Here is a 15,677-nt window from a genome sequence, read left to right on the forward strand (position 1 = left end):
CTTCCCTGCAGAGTACACGCAGGAGGTGAGGGAAGGGGAGGATCATAGTTATTACTAAGTCTCTGCTATTCAAAAATAGAACTAACAAAAGTGAGATGGGTAGAATATTCGGATTATTCATTTAAATGTTACAGTGGACTTTCAGTTATCACTAAGATCATTCAGCTTCTAAATCATACTTTTTATTATAGGGGATCGATTTTTCTTTTTGCTGTGATTTTTCTCAGAGCTCGCTCTCTGTTCTAATTTGAACCACTTGCTTCCTAGGCCCACTGCACAGCTTCATCCTGAGATCTGTTTCATGACCTTGCTCTCATGTTTTGATTTCCCATGCCCTCTTTTGGGGGTTTCTTGGAGAGCTTCCTTAAATAATTCTCTCAGAATCTGTGGATAGTAAAACTTTTAAGTTCTTGCATGTATGAAAGTATTTTTATTTTCTAGTCACACTTGTAATAGTTTAGTTGGGTATAAAATTTCAAGTTTAAAATAAATGTTCCTTAGAATTTGGAATGCATTTTTTTAATTTCTTCCTGCACTCCAGTATTATTAATTAGACGCTTGATAATAATTTGATAATATGTTTTTTGTTCCTTTATAGGTAACCTCTTCTTTCTTTGAGAGCTTTTTGGATTTTCCCTTGCTCCTCAGAATTCTAAAATATCATGAAAATGAGTAAGGTTAGGGATCAGCTTTTTATCAGTAACCCAGATGATATATACTCTTTCTGGGGTTTTTTTGGGCAGTTTTTGGCCAGGGTGGGTTTGAACCCACTATGACCGGTATATGGGGCTGGCGCCCTACTCCTTGAGCCACAGGTGCCACCAGACATATATTCCTTCAAAGTGAAAATTCATGTTGCAGGTCTGGGAGTTTTTTTTTTTTTTTTCGTTTCTTTCCATTCTCCATTTTATCAGTTCATTCTTTCTGGAAATCATATTAGGTAGATATTAGGCCTCCTGCACTGGCTATATATAACTTTTAACTTGTTTCTCCCTTTTTTTTTTTTTTTTGGCTCTAGATGCTTTTCCTTGACCTTTTCTTCTACCTTTTGAAAATTTGAATTTTCAATCTATTTAATTTTTAAATTTCAATAATTGAATATTTCCAAGAACTTTTTCTTCTTTAACAATTATTTCATTTTCTTAATATCCTTTTATTTTAGGGAAGCAATATTTTTAAAACTTTTTTAGATTTAAAATTTTATTTATGATCATCTTAATTAAAATAAATTTAATTATAAAAACAACCCACTGTTCCCACCACTCATTTCTATAAAATATTCTAACACTGACAGTGGTATTTATTTTTTGAAACTAAATGGCAGCTGATAAAAGTTGCTTCCTAGATACAGATTCTGATATTTTGAATGAATTTCTGTGATTTGCATACATGGATTTCCTGAAGAGACTCAGGGTTCACTTCAATGCTAGAAAACAGCCTGATCTCCAGGAGACGTCCTGGTCTCTCTGCTTCAAATGTATTTGCTAAGAAGAGCAGGGAGGGTAGCAATCTCTTCAGCCCCTGAGAACAGTGCCCCGGTAGGTTCTGGAAGGCCCTAGAAACCTCTGGGCTAAGCCTCTGGCTTCCTTCTGGCTCTCCTGGCACTTAATCAATTTATTTATTTATTAATTTATTATTTTTAATTGAGACAAAGTCTCACTCTCACCCTTGGTAAAGTCCTGTGGCGTCATGGCTCACAGCAACCTCAAACTCTTGGGTTTAAGCAATTCTCTTGCCTGAGCCTCCCAAATAGCTGGGACTACAGGCGCCCACCACAACACCCAGCTATTGCTTTTTTTTTTTGTTTAGCAGACCTTGGCTGGGTTTGAACCCACCAGCCCCAGAGCATGTGGCCAGAGCCCTAACCGCTGAGCTATGGGTGTCCAGCCCACCTTTTTTTTAAATTTTTTAATTTTTTTTTCAGCCCACCTTTTTTATTTCATCCTGGCCTAAACTGGAAAGAGCATAGTCTAGGAACTCTGGTCATAATCTGTGAACCTTATCTTTTCCTGTGAGAAGAGGGTCCTCAGACTCATCTGGGGATTTTACCCAGGAGACACTCGTAAGAGCCCATTAGCAAAGGGGGCTTGTCCTGCGGGTTGTCACGAAGGTCTTCTGGGTGAGATTCCCAGATGAGGAAATGCAAATGTATTGTAAAAACAGTGGAGAACATACTCGGATTTAATAGACCAGCTTTTACTTTCTACTTTCCACATTTCTGTGTTCATCGAATTTTAGTGGCAAGTTTGTATTATTTTATTATAGTAAAGGGAACAGTGAATGGCCTGGTCCCTTTGCTTCTCCGCACCTGGGCCCTCCCCCCAGCCTCATCTCCCATAGCTGTAGTCTGACATCCCACTGGGCGTGCACCCTGCCTCTGCAAGTCAGTGGATGAGGAAGTGAGTAAATAAACTTTTGTCTCTGTCCGTAGACTATGTTTTCCCAGACTTAACTGAGAAGGCAGGTTCCATAGATGACACCAGCCAGACGCAAGAGCTACCAAACCTGCCCTCTCCCATGCCCAAGATGAATCTGGTTGAGCCTCCCTGGCATATGCCTCCGGAAGAGGAGGAAGAGGAGGAAGAAGAGGAGGAGGAAGAGGAGGAAGAGGAGGAGAGGGAGACAGAAGAGGTAGGGAAGGAAGAGGAGGAGGAGGAGGAAGAGCTGCTCCCAGTGAACGGACTCCAAGAAGAAGCGAAGACTCAGCTCTATGACTCTCTTCCCACCAGCAGCACCCGGACTCCAGGGACCACCAGACACCAGCACGGCAACCCTGGGGACCAGGCCTCATTGGGTGTGCAGGTGGAGAGCAGTGTGGGGCCCAGCGTGTCACCACCCTCAGTCACCCCAAGCACAGTGGCCTTGAGGGATCAGTACTTCACCAGCCAGGAGGCAGGAGCCACAGCGCTGCCTTCTGCCAGGCTTGGGGTAGAGTTTGAGGCTCCTCAGGAAGCAACTGAGATGGCCACTGCAGGAGCAGCTGGTCTGGCTGGCAAGCAGGGGGAGGGGCCGGCCTTGGCATCATTCCCTCAAACCGAAGCTCCAAGTGGGGCTGAGGTCCCAGATGAAGGTCATCTTGACCCTAGAACCTCAGCCTCCTTCCCCCTGGCACCTCGAGATGTGGAACTGACACCTTCCTCTGCTATCTTGGGGCAAGAAGGTCTCAGCCAGCAGCCCCAGGAAGGGCAGGCAGCTGAAGCTCAATCCAGAATCCCCTGGGATTCTACTCAGGTAAAGTGAAGGTGCCCGTGGGCTATAGTCTGTATCTCTCCCCAGGGAGCCCACCATACCCAGGGCTGGTACAGCAGGGGTCAGGGGTAAGATCAGCCAGGCTGAGGAGGAGGCCACTTTCTCCAGCCCCTAGAGCACTTGTGGGGGTGTGTACCATGGGCTGGCAATGGGTGTTTTCACCACACTTGGTGAAGAGGCCTTTGGATAAGCCTGGTGGCCTGGCCTAGCCTTCCTCTGTTCAGGTGCTGGGTGCTGCTGCCACCCTTAGCTCTCTGCACCGCTTAGACCAGCAGCCAAGGGCTGGTGGACCACCTGTGCTCTTCCTGTCCCATCTCCACTGCACCCCCAATAACACACATGCCTGCATACCCCCACACATGCACAAGTCAGTGTTCATACCCACAAGGAAAAGAAAGAGGCCCAGGTTTCCAGCCTGTGCATTTGGCCCCCAGAGCATTAACAAGTTTGCTGTTGAAACTTACAGACAGGGCAAGCCTTCTGCAGCCTGGCCTCTTTCATAGGGTCCCACTTCCTGGGCACCATGTCTTGGTTCTGCCTCTCACGTAAGACGTTCCTTGCTTGGTCCCTGAAGACATCTGGGTTTGTGGACCTTGGGTAGTTCATGGTGTGTCACCTCACAGAGATTGTCAGCTGCCACCTAGCTGTAACACACCTTCATGTTCCAGCTTCTCAGGGGCTTCTGCCCTGTGCTTCTCCTGGGCCTTTGTAACTGTTGCCCTTCTTCTGTCTCATCCTCCAGGTGATCTGCAAGGACTGGAGCAACCTGGCTGGGAAAAACTACATCATTCTGAACATGACTGAGAATATAGACTGTGTGAGTGCCAAGGAGGCCTGGCACACAGGGGCAGGCTGGAGGCGGCGGGCAGAGTGGGGCAGGGGAGGGCTGTGGTTAGGGGTGGTGAGGGAGGCTTAGTCCTTTAGTCAGAGGGGGCCAGCCTAACCCAGGGGAAGAACCAGCGTGGGGGTAGGGAAACAAAGAAAAATAGTGCTTTCATATTTTAAAATTTCTAAGGGCTTGTTCATGTGTGGAACTGTCTCGTCTTTAATGATTCTGAAATCTTTTTTATAAAGTTATTTTCTCCCTGCAGAGGCCGCTTTTCTCCATGTGTTCGCTTTGGTCTCAGCCTCTTAATAGACATACTCTCCGCACATGTCTGTCCACAGCTGTCTCAGGAAGGCTATTACAAAGCGGACGGCTGGGCGTGGTGGCTTGTACCTGTAATCTGGGAGGCGGAGGCAGGGGTATTGCCTGAGCTCAGGAGTTGGAGACCAGCCTTAGCCAGAGGAAGACCAGTCTCTACTAAAAATAGAAAAAATTAGCTGGGGTTGTGGCAGTGCCTATAGTTCCAACTAGTCGGGAGGCTGAGGCAGGAGGATCACTTGAACCTAGTAGTTTGAGTTTGCTGTGAGTCATGACACCATAGCATTCTAGCCTGGGTGACAGAGAGTCTCAGAAAAGAGAAAGGAAGGGAGGGAGGGAGGGAGGAAAGAAGGAAAGGAAAGGAAAAAGAAAAGAAAAGAGCTTTGGAAGCTTTCAGAGTGGCTTATCACCTGTGCCTTCTCAGAAGGGTGGTGTGGCTGGGCTGTGTCTTTTGGAAACTTCTGTCAGCATTATTATATCTTCCTCCTGGGGTGATTACAGTCTTTGGAAAGAGCACTTTTGTCCTCTGTGAAGTAGAAAGAGCTGGTTTTCAGGGTTCTGGGAGCCAGGCCGGGGGGAGGCTGGATGTGTCGGTGTTACAAACTAGTGCATAAACATCAGCACTCACTTGCTCCTGTTTGTAGAACGAAGAAACCCCCACGGGGCACACATAGCTTTGCCTGATGTTCTCTAGGTCAGAAACCCCCTGTTTTATTCTCTTTAAAGAATGGACCTCTTGGCTCGGCGCCTATAGCTCAACTGGCTAAGGCGCCAGCCACATACACCTAAGGTGGCGGGTTCGAATCCCCAGCCCGGACCCGCCAAACAACAATGACGGCTGCAACCAAAAAATAGCCGGGCGTTGTGGCGGGCGCCTGTGGTCCCAGCTACTTGGGAGGCGGAGGCAGGAGACTCGCTGGAGCCCAGGAGTTGGAGGTTGCTGTGAGCTGTAATGCCAGGGCACTCTGCCCAGGGGGACAGCTTGAGGCTCTGTCTCAAAAAAAAAAAAAAAAAAAGAATGGACCTCTTGTCTTCTGTCAGGGAGAAGGGACATTTGTCAGCCTTGCAGCAATAGGAGGAAAGAAGGGCTCCAGATGCTTCTGAGCAGACTTTCCGCCAGCTGCTGGTTTTGGTACCCTTTTCATCTCCTCTTCCAGAGGGGACCAGTGCTGCTTATCCCAGGGCACTGTGGGAACATACATCAGTATTAATCTGATTACGTCTCAGCTTCCCCACTTTGGCTTAGGGTTCTGCTCTGTGGGGTTTGCCATGAAGGTGAAGGGGGCTGGACCCCTCTCCTTCACTGAGCATGGGGGGCTCTTTCTACCCTTGTAGGAGGTGTTCCGGCAGCACCGGGGGCCGCAGCTCCTGGCCCTGGTGGAAGAGGTGCTGCCCCGTCATGGCAGTGGCCACCACGGGGCCTGGCACATCTCTCTGAGCAAGCCCAGCGAGAAGGACCAGCACCTTCTCATGACACTGGTGGGCGAGCAGGGTGAGCGAGACAGGTAGATGGGAGGGCCCAGGAGGGCAGCAGGAGGCAGACAGACCCTGGGGTCAAGGGAGGAATGTACATGCACAAGGGCTGTGGGACTTGGAACACTACGGGGTGGACTCTCCAGCTCAGGGTTCAAGGCCTTCTCCTCCTGGAGAAGAGGAGCCCAGGGGGCAGGTATGTTCCTACACAGGCGGGAGATAAATGGATGGGCCCTGCTCACAGTGTGGGGCTGAGAAGGGGACGTGTTCAGAAGGCAGTGCCTGGGGCTGTGTGCTGTCATACGGTCACACCAAGTTCTAAGAAATCAACTCAGAGGAAAGCAGGCCTGTGGGAGGGGAGTCTGCGTGCCCTGAGGGTCTGTGTGCAGTTGGAGCCGGGAAGCGAGGCTTGCGCTGTGGTCCAAGGAGGAGCCGAGAGCCCGTAGGGGTGGGGAGTGCCTTGGCAGGCACAGCTCTGCTCATCCTGTTGTTTCTCCCCATCAGGGGTGGTACCCACTCAAGACGTCCTTTCCATGCTGGGTGACATCCGCAGGAGCCTGGTGGAGGTAAGAGCGCAGGGACCTGGGCCTGTTAGCTGCTGTGCTCCCTCCCAACCCTGTTCTGAAAGCCAGGAGGCTGCCCACATGCTTTGGGAGATAAGCTGGGCCTGTAATCCCAGCACTCTGGGAGGCTGAGGTGGGCGGATTACTTGAGCTCACCAGTTCGAGACCAGCCTGAGCAAAAGCAAGACTCGGTTTCTACTAAAAATAGAAAACCTGAGACAAGAGGATTGCTTGAGCCTAAGAGTTGGAGGTTGTTGTGCGCTATGATGCCACAGCACTCTGCCCAGGGCAACAGCTTGAGGCTGTCTCAAAAAAAAAAAAAAGGGAGAGCAAAAGACAGAAGCATGTTCTGGGCAGGCTGCTAGTTTCAGGCCTTCCTAAGACATGGTTCCATGGGACAGACGAGCACATAGACACTACTAACTTTGCAATGTGAGCAGTAGACAGAGGTGAGGGGGGCGTGGGAGCTGTAGGAAGAGGGTAGCAGGGAGGAGAGGGCTCGGAGAGGAGGGTCTCAGGTGGGGATGAGCATTAGTGGGAGTTTCCTAGTACATGGGGAGAGACGCCATACAGAGCCGGGAGGGAGGCAAGAACATGACATAGGTTCCAGCAATCTCAAGAGCATCCAAGAGGTATGGACAGGTTTGAGGAGCTGCCAGGCAAGCACCCTCAGATGCAGCCCACTATGGTAGGGACTCAGGGGTCTTGAGACAGCCCTGCTATCTTAGGAGGTGCCCCAACCCAGTGTGGCCTGGTGGCTGCCTGTCCTGTCCTAGGGAGATCTGGATAGAGGAGACAGCTGTTCACTCTTTTTCCTGAGCTGCTGCCCAAGCCTGGGCAGGGAGGGGCAGGGTCCCCTGGTTCTCTTGCCCTTCATACCGCCTTGCCGAGGCAGGAGAACCTTCCATTCCTTACCTCACTTCATGAGGGCAGCCACCATCTCCACCAAAACCACGTTCACTCACTGTGCACCCAGTAACCTGTCATCAGCCCTCTTCATTCTTGAGGGCCCTATGCGATTTGACAGCAAAGATGAGTGGGTGCTATTGTGGGCTGCCTCTTTGTCCTTACATGGGGGAAGGGTGGCTTTGGTGGGCATATTAAGGTTAAGCAGACTGCGCTGGGTTCTCTTAGTCCTTCCCATCACTCCATGGAGGAGGGGGTGGCATCCCATTGAGTACTGTTGACATTGTCCCTCAAGATGAGAGCTGACACTGAGGGGTCATGACACTGAGGGGTGACCTGCCTGAGACTGCACAGCTAGCTAGCACTAGAGCCAGGCTTTTGGCCAAGCCTGTCTGATTTAGGAGCCTGGGCCTTTCATCAGGCTGTTGTACCATCTGAATGGCTACCAACGGCCTTTCCAGTTCTGAAATAACAGGCTTATGAGCACCAGGGAGTGGGGGGAGCTGATGGAAGCTTGGGCTAGCCTTGACCTTTTTATATAGACCTTCCTACTTCTTCTTCCTGCCCTTGGGCATTCTGGCCTTATTGGGCACTTAATTCAGGTCCACATGGCCAAAAGGCATACTAGGTCTTTGGAAGTCTAAGAGTAGGTGAATCTAGCAAGAAAAAGTGACCCTTGATAAGTTAAATAATTAAAAGTACTGGAAATACGTAGGTGGATCACAGAAACCATGGAAGAGCTGAAGAACCAACCTTAAAAAGGGGAACTCTTTTGGGGCCAGGAGTTTGAGACCAGCCTGAGCAACATAGACCCCATCTCTACAAAAAATTTAAAAAATTGGCTGAATGCAGTGGCACACACCTGTAGTCCCAACTACTTGGGAGGCTGAGGCAGAAGGATCATTGGAACCCAGGAGTTTGAGGTTGCAAATAGCTATGATTGCACCATTGTACTCCAGCCTGGGCAACAGAGTGAGACCCTGTCTGTTATGAAAAAAAAAGTAGTCTAATATGGCCTAGGCCTCTGCATCAGGAGCTGCCCTGCCACCTGGTCTGACGCCGTGCCTCTCCCTCCTTGGCTCTGTCTTCCTGAGATGCTGCTCAATGGGAGAGCATCTGCTTGGCCCCGTGGCACAGTGGCCTCGTGGCCTAGGAAGACAGGCCCAGCCCAGACAGCCTGCAGTGTGGGTACGGTGCTGGGCAGTTCAATACCATCAGCAAACACTGCGCTGAGAAAGGAAGCTGGGAGGCTGGGGGTATCCCTGCACTGTCCTGGGGGATGTGATACTGACTGACCCACAGTGGCCAGAAGGATACCAGAATACCGCATCTCCAGTGCCGAGAAGGAAGCTGTGGATGTGTGTGTTGGAGTGTGTGGGAAGGGGTTCACAGCTGCCTTTGTCTCCAAGAGGTGGGGACAGGGATGGGGTTCTGTCTAGTTGGACTGTGTCTAGCAGCATGGGGTCAGGCCACTGCAGATGAGTTCAGACTTGGGGTTAGGTTGGGTGGGGATGTGAGGAGGCTTGCAGCTAGCTGTCCTTAAGTGAACAGGTAGGGGAGGGTAGAGAGTGAGCCCCCGCTGGGCACTGGTACAGGCCCAAGGGACTTCAGGAGCCAGGAGTGTGCCTGCACCTTCTCAAGGCCTGCCACCCTGTGGGGAACCCTCAGCACTCCAGAATCTCGGCTGAGGAACCTGCCCCCCTCCCCAGATTGGCATCCAGAACTACTCCATGACAAGCAGCTGCCAGGCACGGGCCAGCCAGGTGCGCAGCGACTACGGAACGCTCTTTGTGGTGCTGGTGGTCATTGGCGCCATCTGCATCATCATCATCGCGCTCGGCCTGCTCTACAACTGCTGGCAGCGCCGGCTGCCCAAGCTCAAGCATGTGGTGAGCACGGGGATGGTTGGGTTGGGGTACAGTGCCCAATCGGTCATCTGAGACTCAAGTGTCCTCATCTGCAGGCAGGGGGCAGTAGCTCTCCTGGGCACACAGGGCTGTGCTGAGGACCAGCTGGGGACCTGTGGTGAACAGAACTACTGTTGCTGGTTCTGCAAGGTGCCAGCCCCAGGACAGGTGCTAGAGGTGCAGGGAGGAAGGGGGATGCTGATGGCACCCACAGGGTCCCCTCCCCAGGGCAGGCACTTCAGGCTTCCCCAAGAGCAAGTGAGCAGGACCTGGTGATACTCCATCCACAGTAGAGGGAGCCTCTATGGCAGCGGGCTGTTGGAAGGGCCCAAATGGTCAGGTAGGCAGTGGAGCTTTCTAGTGTGAAGGATTATTAATCTATTTTGAGAAAAGAGTTGAGCTGTAGGAACAGAAAAATGGGACTTGCCATCTTGCCCAGGGTGCCCTGGGGATTCCCTGGGTGGGATCGCTCTGGGGGGAGGGGCGAGCCGGGGCGCTTGCCCAGCGGCCTCTCCCACGCGCAGTCGCACGGTGAGGAGCTGCGCTTCGTCGAGAACGGCTGCCACGACAACCCCACGCTGGACGTGGCCAGCGACAGCCAGTCGGAGATGCAGGAGAAGCAGACCAGCCTAAACGGCGGCGGGGCCGTCAACGGCCCGGGGAGCTGGGGAGCGCTCATGGGGGGCAAGCGGGACCCCGAGGACTCGGATGTGTTTGAGGAGGACACGCACCTGTGAGCGCAAACGAGGCTTAGGCCGAGTCGGCCGCTGCGACCGAGGCCTTGGCTCCGCGCCCGCCGGGGCCGCACCAGTAACGAGCAGGACGGACCCCGAAGCCGACAGCCCGCACACGCCCCGCGACCTCGCAGCCTGGCCCTCGGCGCGGGGCTTCTCCCCGCTTCCCCCGACTTCACAAAGCGGTCTTGGCACAACTCCCCTCAGTCCCGCCCCGAGGCCCTGAGAAGCGGCTCCCAGAGCCCGCCCCCGGCCCTACGGGTGGCGTGCCGGCCTTCCAGCGCCCCGGGACTCCATTAAACACGTCCGGAGACCACGCCGGGCCCAGCCCGTCTTCTGCCCGACTCTTTATTTCCGGGATGCCGCGGCGGGGGCGGGGCGGGGCGGGGCGGGGCGGGGCGGGACGGGAGGTCGGTCCTCCGGGCGCCAGGAGCCGCTGCGGAGCCGCCTCAGAGCGACCCCGGTGGGGCGGGGCCGGGCGGCCAGCGTGTGTTTACATCCGGCCCGGCGCGCCGCATAGCCGCCTGATGTTGTTCGGCTGGGCTCAGCCTCCGCGCCATGGACACCAGCGACCTGTTCGCCAGCTGCAGGAAGGGGGATGTGGGCCGAGTGCGGTGAGGACCCGGCAGTCCCGGGAGGGTGGGGAGACCTCGGAGCGCCTTCTGGCCGTGGGGCGTGCAAATGGACGGCTGCGGCGAGGGGCGGGCGCCTGGGCCTGGACCCCCGGGTGACTCCCGGGCAGACCACCCGACAACAGGCGCCTGGGTTGTCCGGGGATGAGGGCAGCCCTCGGAGCGAGAGCGCGCGGGGTGACGGTGATGGTGGTTCACCCCTGCAAAGAGGAGTAGAGGCAGGTGAGGTGGGTCACCCTTCGATCAAGTAGGATCCGAATGTCAGACCCGGGGCAGGCTGGGACTCCAGAGGTGCCTCCATTCTCTGATGCTTTCCGGACCAGAATCAGTCTCTGGGGATTTAGAAACTCCCGATGCAGCTAACGCGAATCTGGAGCTGAAATCACTGTCTCTGTGGTCAAGGGGTGGGAGGAAAGGAATCTCAGTTGGGATTTAGGACTCTTTTTTCTCGTCCTTTCGTCTTCCCTCCTTAGTCTCCTTTCTATTTGGTCCTTTCTTCCCCATTTCCTGGTCCTGACTGACCACTTTCCACCTCTCATGAGCTGGTCTTAGGCTTCCTTACCCCTAACTGTATCTGGGCCCCTCCCCAACATCAGGTGCTGCCTAAAAATTACTGGAATGCAGCTCAGCGCTCTCAGGACATCTCCCTTAGGCTGCTCCCACCTCATTGGTGGCTCCACTGGTGACTCCCCTGTCTGATCTCCTGCGTCCCATCAGCTACCTCATCCCATGACTTCTACCTTGTAGGATCTGTCCCATTCTCCCCATGGTCCCCACACCACCAGGATGCCTGTAGCAGCCTCCCTCTGGTCTCCTTGTGTTCAGTAGGAGCAGGCTACTGTCAGTACAGTCAGAGGGCTCTCTTCACAATGGAGGCCCCATTACCTTCTCTCTCTCTCAAATGCAAAGGCCAGGGGGCCACAGTGTCAGGCTCCTCAGCTCTGGGCTTGACCACTGCTCTGTAGACTGTCATCTCCACACCGTTGTTGACACTCAGTGTCTGCCCATGTGACCCCACCTTGCCCTTATCTGCACTCTGACTCAAATGTCTTTCCTGTTCTGCTCTGCTCATCATCTCTCATCTGGGGGAGACTTCTCCAGCCAAAAGGGATGTTGTCCCTCTGGCTCCCTTCAGTGGGTCTCCTCTCCCAGACGGTGAACCAGTCCTGACCCAGGCTGTGATCTTCCTGCCCAGGTACCTGCTGGAGCAGCGAGACGTGGAGGTGAATGTGCGGGACAAGTGGGACAGCACCCCCTTGTGAGTGCCAGGTGGTGGCAGGTGGGGTGGTGAAGTGGGTGCCTTTGGTGCTGAGGGCTACTTCCTGACTGCCTCCTGTGCTTCCTCCTCCCCTAGGTACTATGCCTGCCTGTGTGGGCATGAGGAGCTGGTACTCTACCTTCTAGCCAATGGTGAGAGCGGGGCAGACCCAGCAAGTGTGAGTGTGTGTGTGTGGTCAAGTCCTTTGTACACATTTGCACACACTCCTGACTGCTGTTCCTCTCCCCCATGCCCATCATATCAAATCAGCAAGGTAGTCTGCTTTAAAGCCCATTCTCTTAGTAAGGTTCCCCGTCTCCACTGCTCTCACCTGTTCTAGCATCTGCCTCTGGACACAGCACCAGCTCCTCCCTAGTCTCCAGGTTCCTTTCTTGCTCACTTCACTCTGTCCACATTGCAGGAGTTTGAGCTTGTCACAGGGAATCTGATTGGCTTAAAATCCTCCCATGTGTTCCCACAGCATTTAGGGTAAAACTAGACTTCCTGGCCGTGCCTGGGAGGTCTCACAGAATCCCCTCCCCCGCCAGCCTGCCTCCCTTGAATCTCTGACTCTCTGGCCTGCCACGCTGGCCTTACTGGCACTGCACTGAGCTTGCTCCTGCTCCCACTGCTGCCTCACAGCCTTTGCCCTTGAAGCTTTTCCTGGCTGGGTGACCCCTTCCCACACTATGAGCTGCCTGCTCCCTTGCTTCATTCAGGTCTCTGTACATCATTGCCATCACAGAGTGACCCCACATGGTCTCCATCTGTGGCAGCCCTCACACCATCACTCTTCATCTGATTTATTTTTTTTTGATAGCCTTTGTCATCACTTGTTAACCGCTTATCGTCTTGTCCCACTAGAGTGTAAGTTTATGAGCAGGGACCTGTCTGTTCTGTTTCTAGCTCCAGGTTAGCTACAGAGTCTGTGCTCAGATATAGCCCAGAGTTCACTCAAGGGAATGTTAGTGCAGATGGGTGTGCCTGTGTGCCTCAGTCTTAGCAGAGAGGATGCTGGGGTCACAATGAAACCAGGGTCATTTGAGAGGGGTCTCCAAGGCTTCTGGGCCCCACATGTGTAGAGGTGGGGATTTCTCCAGGTCTTCCCCAGCTGCAGTGCACCATGTGTGGCCCTGCTGACTGGTGAGCCCTGCCACCCCCAGGAGCCCGCTGCGAGGCCAACACCTTTGATGGTGAGCGCTGCCTATATGGGGCACTGAGTGATGCCATCCGCCGGGCACTGCGAGATTACAAGCAGGTCACAGCCTCCTGCAGGAGGCGGGATTACTATGACGACTTCCTGCAGCGGTGAGCCTGGATGGGTGGGAACAGTGGGTCTGCTCTGGGTGTGGTGTGCCTAGGGCTGAGGGCCCTCCAGAGTGCTGGAATGGGGCTTTACTGGCATTCCCCCTCCTCTTTCCCCTCCCCAGACTTCTGGAGCAGGGCATCCACAGTGACGTGGTCTTTGTAGTGCACGGGAAGCCGTTCCGGGCACATCGCTGCATCCTGGGTGCACGTAGCACTTACTTTGCCAACATGCTGGACACCAAATGGAAGGGCAAGAGCGTCGTGGTTCTCAGGCACCCACTGGTGCGTCACCCTAGGCTGGAGAGGGGCTGACTGCCCAGGGACAAAAGGGGGTTCATGCTGGACGGTTGTCTCTGACTTTGCCTCTGGCTGACTCTGCCCACAGATCAACCCTGTGGCCTTCGGGGCCCTGCTGCAGTACCTGTATACAGGTGACCCACTGGGCACAGGGTGGGAGGGTGGGGAGCGGGCTGCCTTTCTGGACAGCAGCAGACCCACGTGTGCCTGGGCTGACCCTTTACCTTCAGACCCTTCATTGGCCCCTGCAGTGAGGATCTTCCACTGCCTTCTGGGTTGGGTTGGAGGACAATGGACTGGGGTGCCTGCGTGGTAAGAGCTCGTGTACCCACAAACTGAGCTCCCTCCTGTTTGTCCCCAGGGGCTGTAGAACTCAGGCAGTGGGTCTTGGCAGGGAAACCAACATAGCAAGTAGGCCCAGGAGTCCCAGCCCTATAGCCAGGTGGCTGCGTAGAAGGGTCGTCGCCTAGGAAACTGTACCTGATGACAGCTAAGGTCCCTTCTTAGGCTCTGATCCTGCCACTCTGCCCCTAGGCCGCCTGGACATTGGTGTGGAGCATGTCAGTGACTGTGAGCGCCTGGCCAAGCAGTGCCAGCTCTGGGACCTGCTCAGTGACTTGGAGGCCAAGTGTGAGAAGGTGTCCGAGTTTGGTGTGTCCAGGGTTTGGGGTCTGGGGCCATGGGCAGGGCCTGGCAGGGCTGGCCTGTCTCCCTAAAACTGCTTTCTTGCCTGCAGTGGCCTCTAAGCCAGGCACATGTGTGAAGGTACTGACCATCGAGCCTCCCCCAGCAGATCCCCGGCTCCGGGAGGACATGGCGCTACTGGCCGACTGTGCCCTGCCCCCTGAGCTCCGAGTAAGTTAGAGGTGGGAAGGGGTGGGCCTGGGGCTCAGGAGGGTGTCCTGGGACGGGGGCTGTAACAGGCAAGCCCCGATACTTGTGTTTGATTTCTGTGTGACTCTGGGTCCCTTACTTTATTTATCTGAATCACCTCATTGTTCATCTTTCTGAGCAACTCTGAGGGGACCACCTCTCCTGTCCCCCAGGGTGACCTTGGGGAGCTGCCCTTCCCTTGCCCCGATGGCTTCAACAGCTGCCCTGATGTCTGCTTCCAAGTGGCCGACTGTAGCTTCCTCTGCCACAAGGTGCCTGTCCCTTTCTGTCCCCCTCAGTCCCAACCCACTGCCCTGAGCCCCCCTCTGGCTCCCCAGGAGACAGACCTTGGTCCTTGCACTTTCTGAGCCCAGCCTCCCCCAGGCCTTCTTCTGTGGCCGCAGCGACTACTTCCGGGCCCTGCTGGATGACCACTTCAGAGAGAGCGAGGACCCAGCAGCCTCAGGGGGCTTGGCCACAGTCACCCTGCACGGCCTCTCACCCGACATCTTCACCCACGTGCTGTACTATGTGTACAGCGACCACACTGAGGTGGGGCTCAGGTGGGGCTGCGGGGAGAGGCACAGTCTGCACAGCCCTGGGGGTGATGGAGGTGCCTGGGGCCTGGGGCTCTATGGAAGGTCCCAGCCGGCCCTGTGAGGGGAGATGTTGGCAAGGCTGAAGAAGAAGGTCACAGCGCCCCTCGGGAATTCCCTTTCAGGCAGAGGAGGGGAGCCTTTAGGTAGGTTCCAGAACAGGAGTGAATGATAAGACTTATCTCATGACTATGTGACACTTGGGGCTTATGTCAGCGTCATGGGGTCCCCAGCTTCTCTAGTAGGAGGGTGGGTGGTAAGAAACCCTGAATCCTCTGGCTTCCATGGGGTTCATGATTCTCCAGTCCCCTCTTCCCATGCTGACTCCCTGTGGCCCAGTCCCCCCAAGGCTTCCTGAACATCCTCAGGGAAAGGTGGTCACATGGGCAGCAGCAGAGAGTGCTGAGGGTTTGCTCTGCCAGGGCCAGTGTGAGTGTGAGGGTGTGTGAGGGTGAGGGCGTGTGAGTGTGTGTGTTTGTGATGAGGGTGAGTGTGATGGTGTGTGTGTGAGGGTGTGTGAGTGTATATGAGTGATGAGGGTGTGTGAGTGTGACAGTGTGTGTGTGAGAGTGTGATGAGGGGGTGTGTGATGAGAGTGAGTGTGGGGGTGTGTGTGATGAGGGTGAGTGTGAGCGTATATGAGGGATGAGGGTGTGTGAGTGTATATGAGTGATGAGGGTGTGTGAGTGTGACAGTGTGTGTGTGAGGGTGTGAGTGTGAGAGTGTGATGAGGGGTG

At 54.4% G+C, this 15,677-nt stretch overlaps 2 protein-coding genes across 3 annotated transcripts in view; both read left to right on the forward strand.

The window, feature by feature from the left end:
- Window positions 1–10,305, forward strand: part of PODXL2 (podocalyxin like 2) — a 34,166-nt gene extending 23,861 nt beyond the window's left edge. Inside the window, exons 3-8 of the mRNA XM_012809207.2 lie at window positions 2,432–3,231; window positions 3,992–4,066; window positions 5,729–5,885; window positions 6,371–6,432; window positions 9,045–9,224; window positions 9,767–10,305. Of these exons, the coding sequence (XP_012664661.1) occupies window positions 2,432–3,231; window positions 3,992–4,066; window positions 5,729–5,885; window positions 6,371–6,432; window positions 9,045–9,224; window positions 9,767–9,979 (1,487 nt within the window). The 3' untranslated portion in view covers window positions 9,980–10,305. The remainder of the gene's footprint in view (window positions 1–2,431; window positions 3,232–3,991; window positions 4,067–5,728; window positions 5,886–6,370; window positions 6,433–9,044; window positions 9,225–9,766) is intronic.
- Window positions 10,306–10,443: 138 nt separating this feature from the next.
- ABTB1 (ankyrin repeat and BTB domain containing 1) overlaps window positions 10,444–15,677 on the forward strand; it is a 10,098-nt gene continuing 4,864 nt past the window's right edge. Inside the window, exons 1-10 of one of the 2 annotated variants that reach the window (XM_003796186.2) lie at window positions 10,444–10,590; window positions 11,804–11,866; window positions 11,963–12,018; window positions 13,030–13,174; window positions 13,297–13,456; window positions 13,560–13,605; window positions 14,006–14,122; window positions 14,208–14,326; window positions 14,518–14,616; window positions 14,729–14,896. In XM_003796186.2, the coding sequence (XP_003796234.1) occupies window positions 10,535–10,590; window positions 11,804–11,866; window positions 11,963–12,018; window positions 13,030–13,174; window positions 13,297–13,456; window positions 13,560–13,605; window positions 14,006–14,122; window positions 14,208–14,326; window positions 14,518–14,616; window positions 14,729–14,896 (1,029 nt within the window). In that variant the 5' untranslated portion in view covers window positions 10,444–10,534. The remainder of the gene's footprint in view (window positions 10,591–11,803; window positions 11,867–11,962; window positions 12,019–13,029; window positions 13,175–13,296; window positions 13,457–13,559; window positions 13,606–14,005; window positions 14,123–14,207; window positions 14,327–14,517; window positions 14,617–14,728; window positions 14,897–15,677) is intronic. The other variant, XM_023516954.1, reaches the window with a different exon arrangement.

Source organism: Otolemur garnettii, unplaced genomic scaffold (genome assembly GCF_000181295.1).
Source record: "Otolemur garnettii isolate 467f Iridium unplaced genomic scaffold, OtoGar3 scaffold00101, whole genome shotgun sequence".
In the NCBI taxonomy this organism is placed as follows: domain Eukaryota; kingdom Metazoa; phylum Chordata; class Mammalia; order Primates; family Galagidae; genus Otolemur; species Otolemur garnettii.